Source organism: Cetorhinus maximus, chromosome 12 (genome assembly GCF_964194155.1).
Source record: "Cetorhinus maximus chromosome 12, sCetMax3.hap1.1, whole genome shotgun sequence".
NCBI classification, from domain to species: Eukaryota; Metazoa; Chordata; class Chondrichthyes; order Lamniformes; family Cetorhinidae; genus Cetorhinus; species Cetorhinus maximus.
The window spans coordinates 74,640,624-74,652,089 of NC_135890.1; the positions used below are offsets into that span (position 1 = coordinate 74,640,624).

At 49.5% G+C, this 11,466-nt stretch overlaps 1 protein-coding gene across 1 annotated transcript; it reads right to left on the minus strand.

Annotated features, from left to right (window-relative positions):
* Positions 1–224: 224 nt before the first annotated feature.
* On the minus strand, positions 225–2,676 carry cldn5a (claudin 5a). The gene is made up of 2 exons (XM_078553903.1): positions 605–2,676; positions 225–555 (listed from the first exon to the last, which is right to left on the minus strand). Exon 1 carries the CDS (start codon positions 2,488–2,490, stop codon positions 1,840–1,842), a length of 651 nt encoding a protein of 216 aa, XP_078410029.1. The 5' UTR covers positions 2,491–2,676; the 3' UTR covers positions 225–555; positions 605–1,839.
* Between the last annotated feature and the right edge of the window lie 8,790 nt (positions 2,677–11,466).

Here is an 11,466-nt window from a genome sequence, read left to right on the forward strand (position 1 = left end):
GGTTTGTGCTGCGAGGAGCCTGAGTTCTGAGGGTAAGACCTAGGCGGGGCTGTTTGATGTGAAGCCTCTGCGCTATGAAGCACTCAGTGGCGCCACCAGATATGGGGCCCAGCGAATAGTCGCAGGTTTCCTGGTTACCAGCAGCATCTCCCGTAACCATGGCGACCGTTCGCCTTCCCACCAGCAATCCCGCGCAACCCACAGTTTAGAAAATCACATGACCGTTTAATTTGTACATTTATTGCATTCACATTCAGGCAGAGATAAGAGACAAAATGCCGGCGAGGTGCAGTCTAATTGGAGAATTCTCACCCGCCAACTCACAGAAACAGTTGAAATGTTTTCTCGCCACTTTATATCACAGTTCAAAGAGCGGCACAATCATGATTGGAACCAGTCGGCAGCTCTTCATTCCTGTCTGAAACCTTTGGCAAATTATTATATAAAGTATAACTGCCTCGATCATTAACAGTCGCGATATCATTCATACTCATTCAATCGACATTTACTTCCGTCAGTTCTCACTCTATGGTTATTACAGTCCCACTATGTACGCTGTCGATAATACTGTCTCCACCACATAGACTCGCAACCATCAAGACACGGTCCCTGATTTGATCTGTCCGTCTCAGTGATTCTCACTATCTCTGTAATTGTTCGCACCCAGAATATATTCTGCATACGCAACACTGCTTTCTGAAAACTCTCGGCGCTCAATGAATAATACTACATTAATACTGTTCAGGCACTAATACTCGCTACATCTCAAATACTGCCTCCATCTCCCATGCTGTCTCTGTCATTAATAACGTTAATATTGACCTCTCGATCTCCGGAGAGAGCTGCTCACTGCGGGCGCTGTATTTTCCAAGGGACAGGTCGGTATGTGATTAAATGAATTGTCGTTCAAACTAGGAGGGAGAAAAGCGAGCTGGGAACTCCCCCATGTGAAAAGAAAGTCAACTCTTCTGCTCGCTGTGATACATGAAGGAGAAACAATAGGTCAAAGAGACCAATGCTTTTTGAAACAGTTGGGCTGCCGTGCCAGACTGAATATTGGAGTACGGACTGAAGTCACAAAGCAAAAGGACAAATCTGACAACAGACAGCCACATAAAGCAGATGGTGAACTCACTCTCCGCCGAGATGCGACACTTAATCATAAATCTAACTGTACTAAGCAAATTAAACTTAGTCTCGTTAAACTGTGAAGGGCAGGCTCGAAGGTCTAGTTGCGCAGCATTAAATTCTGCAATAATCTATAACGTGAAATCAATTGAATAATCTGATAGTAGATTTGGGCTAAAGCTGTAAGTAAGAGCTGGGTTACTTATCGCAGACAACAAAAGCTGATCGTGGAGCCGCGCTATCTGCCCAATCAAACTTTCTAATTAATTCAAATCAAACGTTCAGCCTAAACCCAGCACCTCATTCCGCTACAGAGGAAGCATCTGGGACCGAGGGGAGGTGGAGGGTCCCTCGCACCGTTCACTGAAATAGAGATGCTCACAGAAATGTCCATTGCAAATCAAACTGAACAGTGTCCGAGTGATTGTTCAGACGTCTCTTAGCAATCGGTCTTCACCGTCCAACTCTGTAAAGTCACTCTGGGGGCGCGCTTCCAATTCTCAAAAGGTTAACCCAAAACATGGAGAACTGCTGTAGATACACAATGAACACTCCTGTTTTCGTTTACAATACAAATCCATTAAATAAAAAAAGACTGCTTTAAATAAGCAGGAGTAAGAAAACTGGCGGGGGCTCAGGTTCTGCGATTTACTCGCTCCCCTGTCCCTATGTCCAATTCTGGTCTCCCCAGATTGACTGTGGAGACCTTTTTCACACGTAATTCCGCTTGTCGTAATCCCCGTTAGCCGATGCTCTCCTTGGGGCCGTGTACTTGACGGCGAAGGATGATTGGTCTTGCTTCGGGGGGCAGGAGCAGCAGAGCAGGGAGCCCCCGATGAAGAGGAGGGCACTGGCCGTCCAGCCAACATAGAGAGCCGCTCCCATCTCTCTCTTCTTGGAGACAGGCACGATCGGGTCGTAGAAGTCGCGCACGATGGTGTTGGCCATCCAGCACACCGGGATGAGGGCCAGTAAGCCCGCTATGATGAAGATGGCTCCTCCGGTGATGACGATCCGGGCTTTGGTGGTCATTCCCTCCGTGCAGTTGGTGCATTGGGCGCCCAGGATGGTCACCAGGAGCCCAATGAGTCCCAGGATGGAGGCGATGACAGTCAGCGCTCGGGCAGCTTGTTGATCCTGCCCCAGGGACAACAGCGAATTGTAGACTTTGCACTGCATCTGACCCGTGCTCTGCACCACGCAGTTCATCCAGAGCCCTTCCCAGACCGTCTGCGCCACCACGATGTTGCTCTCGATGAAAGCCGTCACTTTCCACATGGGCAGCCCGCAAGCCAGCATGACCCCCAGCCAGCCCAGGACACACAGTCCCAGGCCCACAATCTCCAAACCTGCCGATGGCATCCCGCAGAATTAAAAGGTTATGTTAGAGGCGAGGCTGGTCAGTAAAAGCGTCCGCCCGCAGCTCCTCTGCTCAGCTTGGGAATGATGATGTGCATGGCTCCGATCTCTCAGCGCCTCGGCTTCAAACTGAGAAACGGAGGCAAGAGGCAAGTGGACAATAAAAACCAGAGGCGGGCCAGCTGACCAATCGGAGCCAACCCGGGCCGAAGCCGATTGCACGCGTCCCATCCAATGGGAAAAGAACAGAAACAAAAAGTCCACATTTAACAAAGAGGCTGCATGGAGGGGAATGCGCAACCGGTGAAGGGGATGGGGGCTGCACAGTTGCGACTTGAGCAACCGCTCAGGGCTGCAGAAAGGATGCATCAATGCAGCAGCGCGCTGCTTCCATCCGCTCTAAAGCAACAGGAAAACAGCATAGGTCCGAATTCCGCCCTCAGCACCACCAATCTCCGAGTCTCAGCTCTAGCAAACATGCTAAGAATGAAAGTACTTCAAGGACACAGCGAGAAGTCTTAAAAAATTCTGGAAAATGTTCCAGAACCATTTAAAACACTCATAGCGGACATCTGGTGGCATTAGAAATCCAGAGGAGGATTGAATGGGTACCGGGTTAAACCCCACTCTCGGTTCTTTTCTATTTTTGCGAAATTGTTTAATTTGGCTGCGAAAGAATTACACAATAGAGCGAGGCAACAACACACAATGAGCAGCAGGGTTCACAGCATCTGTGGGCAGAAGACATAGCCGTTGCATTTAAGTGGCATACTTAAGTTCAGAGAAACGTCCCGTGACGTTTCGCATGGGTGCAACGGGACCCAAGTGCACAGAAGATGATATTCGGAGGGGGCGGTCAAAGGGTTGGGTTGCAAGCAACGTCTTAGAGGAAACAGGGTGCGAATGCTTGATGCCTGACCTGCTGAGAGTTTACACATTTAGTCCAATTTGAAACTTTTAGAACCCATCGGCTTTTTGTTTTGTTTTTACTTATTACAGGTGCCCAATGATAGAGAGGATGAAATGATGGGAATGTTTAAACACAGATGGGGATCGATGATGAGAATATTTCAGGACACAGAATACAGTTACAACTGATGAGAAGCTGTATTTACAGAAACGGATTAATGGTGAGATTGTACAACATACAGAGGGATCAATGGGGAGAATTCACATTTACAGAGAGGGGTGAACAGCGAGAATGTTTACTGATCTCGAGCTGAGACTGACCAAATTCAGAATATAGATCTGGCGAATGTGGCCGTGATGTGGGTGTATTGTTATAGGAGAACTGCGAGGAGAACATTTAGAAACGTTCACTATAAAATTGTATGAGCATTGACCAGAAGCCCAAGATTTGAGGTGCAAATACCTCTGTGAGCTGTCTTCAGCACCGCATCCAAGAGGATTGGATAAATTGCTGTCTAGGCTATTTTAACGCAATTAGAATGCGCTCAGCGCTCAGGAAAAAGTAAATCACGGGAATGAATTTACATGGAAGATGAGCAGCGCTATTTGCGCTTATGTTTGAGGCATCGGCTACTAATGGTTAAAATTGGGAGTTGGGTGCCTTCCCAAAGACCGATTTCCGAGAATCGGCGCATTTTTTTTCCGTCTCCCTCAGTTCCCACTTTGAAAGGGACCAAGTGCATTTAAGAGGGGAAAAAATAATAAGGAAACGAACAATCCCCGTTCTCGGAGATCGAGGCCCAAGAACAGAAGCTGGAAACGCAAATAAATTCCGGAACTTCAGAGTGGCCGCTTGTGATTCATGTGAAGGAAATCCAAATCCAGCGGAATAATGAGAACAGAAACATACTGGAGATGCGTATTAGGAGTGAAGAAAAAATACCCTCAGTTCGCCTCTCGGGTTTAGTCCCTTCGCTGCGTTTCTGCAGCGAGTGTACTAACCCGGGATGAGGCCGAGCAGAACGGGAGACGCATTTAAGCTCTGCCGACAGAAACCCCTTTTGAGTGTAGTGTTTTGTTCATTATTAATTAAATTTGTAGTCACCTCAGTGAACTGGAGAGTAATGACATCCTGCAGAGGTCCTGAGGGATTTGTGCTTTGCTGACGAGGCTACTGAGTGCAGTGTATTGATGGTGGAGTGATGGCAAATTTTAACATAGGCTACTGTTTAAAACTGGCCCTGCGGCCCCTTAACTCACACTAGCCCTTGTGCCCACTGACCTCCAATGGCGCCAGGTTCACCAACACCTGCATTCTAAAATTCTCGCTCCGTTTAAATTCCTCCGTAGCCTAGCCCCTCATTTCTCTTATAACCAACCCCCAACCTCCCAGCTTTACAACCCGCGGAGATATCTACCTTCCCCCAGCTTTGGTCTTTTGTGTCACACCTTCTGGATCTAAAATCTGGAATTGCATCCTTATCATTTTCCAACTCTCTTCATTCAAGAGCTTGTTTTCTATCGATCTATTTGACGAAGCCTTTGGCCACATGTCCAAGTGTCTTCTTTCGGATTGGTGTCATTTTAATCTGATTACATTCCTGCGAAGTACATGGAGGGTTTTACTATTTAAAGGCGCTATGTAATTGCAAGTTGCTATTATTATCGAAACTGGCGAGTTGCTCTTTCCATTTTAATCAAACGGAAAATCATCGATTTCTATAACAGATGTGCAATCTGCAATGCCAGCTTTAGGCTGAAGCAGTAAGAGGGAAATGACCCCCACAATGTGAGGAAAACAATGGGCGGAACCTTCAATTTCTGTGGAATAGAGTTGCCAACTGTAACTAAAGGCTGAATTTTACGCCCCTCCAGCCGGCGGGATCTTCCGGTTCCGCCGAATGCAATGGAGATTTGGGCCAGGAATTTTTCCCTTGTCGGGCGGGCTCGGCAGGAGTGGTCGGAAAGCCGCCCGCAGCCCGCGATCGGACTGGACCGCGATTTCACGCTGGCAGGGCAATTAGGGCGAGTCCAGCCTGAAACTAGCGTGGCAGCGCTGCCAGTTGTTGGAGCGGGCGGAGAGAGCGGGTGCGCAAGTTCGCTGGCGCTGGAATAGGTCTGAGGCACAGAGTTGCCTCAGGGAGGTGAAGAGTTTAAAACATTAAAAATAAAATTTTTTAAAAATGTTATAAAACATATCCCCGCTCATGGCCAGAAATTCCCCCCCAGCTCCGTCAGGGGGGTGGGGGTTGAGCAGGGGCAGGTGGGGGCAGGTGTGAACCCGATTGGTGCCCCCGATTGGGTCAGTGCCGCCATTTACATGGGCAGGCCAATTAAGGCCCACCCAGCGTGACACTCACCCAAAAGCGCTAAGCCTCCCTGTGTGGGTGGGCAGGGGGATTCCCTGAGTGGTTCCCTGCGCTCTTTCATGCAAAAGTGTCACATGAGCTGGGACATGTCAATGAAATTTTGGAAAAAAATGTCACTGATTTTTTTTAAACACTTCATGAAACCTCATCCCGTCCGTGAGCGAGGTTCCATGAAAAATGCGAAGGTCACCTGGGCTCTTCACCTGCCCACCAACCTTAAGGTTAGACGGGCAGCTCATTTAATTGTTTTAATTAGTTTTTAATAGGCCTTAATAGGCTTTTGGCAGTTCGGCACGCACACAGCCGACTCAGCTGTGTGCCTGCAGAACTGAAAATCTAAATGATGCGCGGTGACGTTGGGACGCACACCCAATGTCATCCTGCGTCATTTTACGCATCGGCGACAGGAAAATGCTGCCTCATGTGACTTGGGGACATGTTAGAAATTAGGATGAAACTTTAACATTTTTTTTAAATGACAGATCGAAATCTTATCCTGCCTGTGGTTGAGGTTTCGCAAAAAACGCAAAGGCTGCTTGGCCTTTTCAGCTTTGCGTCAGTGAAAATTTTAAATCAATTACATTGTTAATGGCCTTAATAGGCCTTTTGATTGTTGGCGGGTGCACTGCCAATTCCCCCGCATGCCCATCCACTGAAATATTGCACGAGGCACGATGATGTCGGGATGCTTGCCTGATGTCATCGCGCACCATTTTATGCTCAAGCAGGTTGGGTGTGCACCCGCCGTTCAGTGAAAGATTCTGCCCTTGAATGGCTCACGGCATTTTCCAGCCCTGCGACTCGGATGGAAAATTCCATTCTTAATATTTTCCTTGGCCAGAATCTTCGGGTCTGTGTGCAGGGGCGGGCCCCACTCGCCAACACATAAAATGTTGGTCAATGACCTCAGCACTCTCTCCACTCCAATCACATCCCTCCCGTGAAGCACATATCACAACTGCATGCAGAACTATAGCTGTGGCCTCGGCAGCATTTCCTGCACTTGCAACATGACCTCCCTGTTCCTATAGTCTATTCCTCGTCTAATAAAGGCAAGTATGGCATTTACCTTCTTAAACGCCTTATGTACCTGTCCCACTACCTTAGCGGGCCTGTCGACATGCTCAGCAAGGTCCCTCTGATCCTCCTCACTTTCCACGCTCCTACCATTCCTCATGTATTCCCATACCTTGTTTATCATGTCCAAGTGTATCACCTCACATTTATCCACATAACACTCCATTTGGCATTCCTTAGGCCATCTGACCAGCCCGTCTGTATCTGCCTGTAATGTTAGGGTCTCCTCCTGACTATTTGCCACCCCACCAATATTCGTTTCCATAGGCTCTGGAAGGCTGAGTGCATAATGAGCTGGGGGAAAGGGATGAAGTGTGTCGCTGTGTGCACGCTAACTGATCCACTGTCCTTGTTGTTAATTTCAGCATCATCAGAGCCTGTCCACCAGGAGCAATTCCCTCTCTCACCTGAAGGCCCTCAACTGTCACCTGCATCACACCATTTCTGTGAGGCAGGCACCAGCACAGATACTAGCACATCGATGGGCATTGCAACATCGGCTGGTGTCCCAGGGCACAGTGGAGAGGGCACTTCAAAATTGCTGGAGGAGCTGGCAGAGACAGAGAGTGCAGATGGTGCCAGCGGTCAGAGGACTGCAGGGGACCAGGCATATGCTGAGTTAGGGGTGTGATGATATGCCTCTGGAGTCATCGGCGTCACAGCAGCTACAGGAAATGCGGCCAGGTGTGCGGGAGCATCTGGGAGTGTTGCATGAGACTATGCTTTACTTGGCCTCCGTGATGGAGGAGTCCACACGGAGCATCAGTGGTGCAATGAGCCTCATGGCAGGGCGTCATGCTTCCTCCATGGCGAGAGTGGTGACTCTCGTGGAGAGGGGCTTCCAGGAGAACAAGTAGCTTCTCATGGGGTTACGTTCAGACCTGCACTCTCACAGCGCCAGTGGCCACAGCTGGTCAGTGCCAATGTGGGAGATGGGGTAGACTTCAAGCTTCCCAGCTCATTTCATCGATGGTGAGCAGGGAGGTCCGGGGCAACCTCACGTCGGCGGAGCAGCTGCCTGTCGTATCTGCGGGCTCCTCTCACAGCGCTCTGGGTGAGGGCAAAAGCTGCCCCACCCCTCTCCCAGGAACCACTTCATCGGGTGAGGCTGTGATGACTGGGGAGATGCCAGCTGTGTACCTGGCAGAAAAACGTTTTGGTTTGATTTTGTGTGACCTTATGATGGTGAAAATTAAAACCAGATGTGTTACCATGGCTGAGGGTGGCTCTGCATGGTTCTGCATTTGTATGTTTTACATACATGTCATAAGTGTTTGAGTTGACATTGAGGTTTATGTCCAAAGCCCTTAGTTGCAGCTAATGAAGTGGCAGATTTAGCACTTAAGTGCCAAGTATGGAAATGCCAGGCAAGGCTGGTCCTCGTGATCCATTTGCGTGGAGCTAGCTGAAGGTTCGTTGGATTAAAGTGTCCCGGGTGTCCCTGCCTCCTTGGTGTAGTCCCGGGTCAGTATCCAGCCCCTCATCATTCCCCTGTGCTTCCTCATCCTCAGAACCAGTGCTGGACTCATCGTGTGCAGCCACATCCACTGCGTCAATGTCTTCATCGTCCACTGCGTCCCCCCCTTTCCAGCGCAAGATTGTGGAGAATGCAGCATGCAACCACTATCACCGAGACATGATCTGGGGGATACTGGAGTGCACCCCCTGAGTGGTCCAGGCATCAGAAGCGCATCTTGAGAAGAGTGATGGCTCTCTCCACCACAGCCCTTGTGGAGGCCTGGCTCCTATTATATCTGCTGCTCAGCTTCTGTTCTTGGATAGCGGAGAGGCGTCATGAGCCACCTTCTGAGGGGATAGCCCTTGTCACCCACCAGCCATCCATCAAGCTGAGCCAGAGCACTGTACAGCCCCGGCACCTGGGAGTGTCTGAGGGTGTAGGCGTTGTGGGAGCTGCCTGGGTACCTTGCAGACTTGTAGAATCAGCATCCTGTGATCATACACTATCTGCACGTTCATGGAGTGGAATCCCTTCCTGTTGACGAAGGCACCGGGCTCACCTGCTGGTGCCTTGATGTCAACACATGTGTGCAGTCTATTGCACCCTGGACGTGGGGGAAGCCAGCAACGGCTGCAAAGCCTCTGGCTCGCTGTGCCTGACTTGCCTGGTCGCAGCGGAAGTGGATGAAGGTCAATGCATGCCTGAGCAGAGCGTCTGTAACCTGCTTGACACAAGTGTGCACAGCTGATTGGGAGACACCACAAAGATCACTCACCGAGCCCTGGAAGGAGCCAGAGGCATAGAAGTGGAGGGCAATTGTGAGCTTCAGAGCCGCTGGCAAGGGGTGTCCACCCACACAGTTAGGAGAGATCTCAGGGCCAATCATCTGACAGATGTAGTTGACTATCTCCATTGACACTATCTCCTTCGGCACTGCACCTCAGACATATTGAGGTAGCTACTTCGCCCCCTGTATACGCTGGCAGCAGGATAGTGGCATCTTCTGCGGCCCCTTCCACCTTGGACTTCCTGTTGGCCCTGTGCCCCTTGTGCCTGCACCTCTTGTGCCTGCACCTGTACTCCTAAAGGTGGCTCCCCTGAAGGCTGATTGTGCACCCCTGGCCACCTCCTTATTCTAGCCCTCCCTTCCTCCTCAGAGGAACTGCCTCCAGTGGACATGTCAGAACACATACCCAGCCTAACCGGAGGCCTCCGGAAAGCTGCAGGCCTGATAAAGATTACTGACTGCAGAGTGCTGACCTGAAGGTTAAAAGCACGTGGAAAGCTGCTGGAATTCGTTCTGAACTGCTACAGATCATACAGGAAAGTTTAAAAAACTTTCTGCAATAAACACTCCACAAAGCAGATTGACAACCCCACTGAGCCCTCTTATCCCACCCGTGGATGAGTTTTATTAAAAAGTCTCTTACCCGCCTGCCCGTTGCGCCCATGCGCCGACCCGAAGATCGCACGGGTGCCTGAAAATTGGCGTCGATTGCCGATTTAAGGGCCTTAACTAGCCCGTTAATTAATGCCCGGCGTGCGTTGAACTTCATCACGCGCGCGCGGCCAGCGAAATATCACAATGGCGCGTGGTGACGTTGGGACGCTCGCCTGACATCACCGTGCATGATTTTACGTGCTGACCGCACATCAAGCAGAAAATTCTGCCCATGAATACTGAGGGAGACTGGTTAAAGTTAAAGGTTAAAGAAGAGGGGTGAAGTCCCAAAGAGGGGAGAGTGGAGTGTTTCAGGAATCTGTATCACAACCTTATAACTGGTATACAAAATGACATGCAATTGCTTCAGACATTTTGAATTCAAAGTTGATATCAAACTAGCAAGTTAGATGGATTATTTTGTTTGGGCTTTCTCCCCAAACTCATTATTTATGACATATTCTACTTTCTTTATGTGGTTATGCATCCACTATCATCAAAAATTGCATATCATGAACAAAACTAATATTCTTTAAGATTAACAATTACCAATGCATCAATTTAATTTGCACTGGAAATGCATGGCATGGAAAATAGCAAAACGTCAGAGTATAACATTCCAGCTAAAATTATTGTTTAAATTTATTGGTAAGTGTTTTGATCGCGCAAAAACAAAATGAATACAGCAGAATGACCAGTAATCTCTTACTTAAATGCTACCTTAAGTAGTTCAAAAAATTACATGCTAACTATTTAGAGTCTTTTCCAGAATTATTTAACAGTCTTTGACTATTTGCAAGTTAGGATCAAATTCGTAATGAAAACTATGAACTAATGAAATAAGGGAAAATCCACCTATTATATAGGCCAGAATTTTATTTTCGGCGTGTGGGCTCAGCGGAAGCGGGTGGGGGGTGGTTGGGAAGCCGACCGTTGCCCGTGATTGGCTCCGCAGTGCAATTTTACATGGGCGAGCCAATTAAGGTCCGCCCAATGTCAGACATGACAGCGGCAACAGCAAGAAGGGGTGGACCGGGGTGGGAGCTCGATGTCCGCCGGGTCCAATGGCGACCCAGCGGCCGATTCAAAAGCAGCCACGGCAGCCATTCGAAGGCTGCCAGTGAAGCACATGCAGCTCGTGATGGAGATCGTAACGAATGAACACGGAAGGCAGGAGGGCAGGTAGGTGGGGCAGTCAGCCCCGCGTTTTTCTGATGAGTGTCTCACTGCCCTCCTGGAAGAGGCGGCAGCATGGAGAGAGATCCTTGTCCCCAGGGACAGGAGGAGGAGGACCCCCCACCTCACCAAAAATGCCTGGGAGGAGGTGGCATCCAGGGTGAGCTCCCATGATTGTGAGACGCACATGGGTGCAGTGCCACAAGCGCTTCAATGATCTCCTGCAATTGGGAAGGGTCAGTATATTGTTGGCATGGGTCACTTAGCACAGCGGTTAGGAGCTGCCCACCCACCCTGCCTTGGACCTCAGAATTCTTAGAGTGTGCGTGGCAAATGTCAATGAGGCAGCATCTGGGCAAGGGGGTGAACCCTGGCTGCTTGGAATGAGTGTCTTGCAGCTCCAGGGTCACAAATCGGCTGAGACCTGCAAGGTGTTCCTCAGGTGGGGTTGGCCAGGCTGCAATGGCAATGCAGGTACAGGGTGGACTAATCAATGCTCCTCTGTCATTTCAGGAGAAGACATCCCACAACAATGCAGAGAGGTTGCA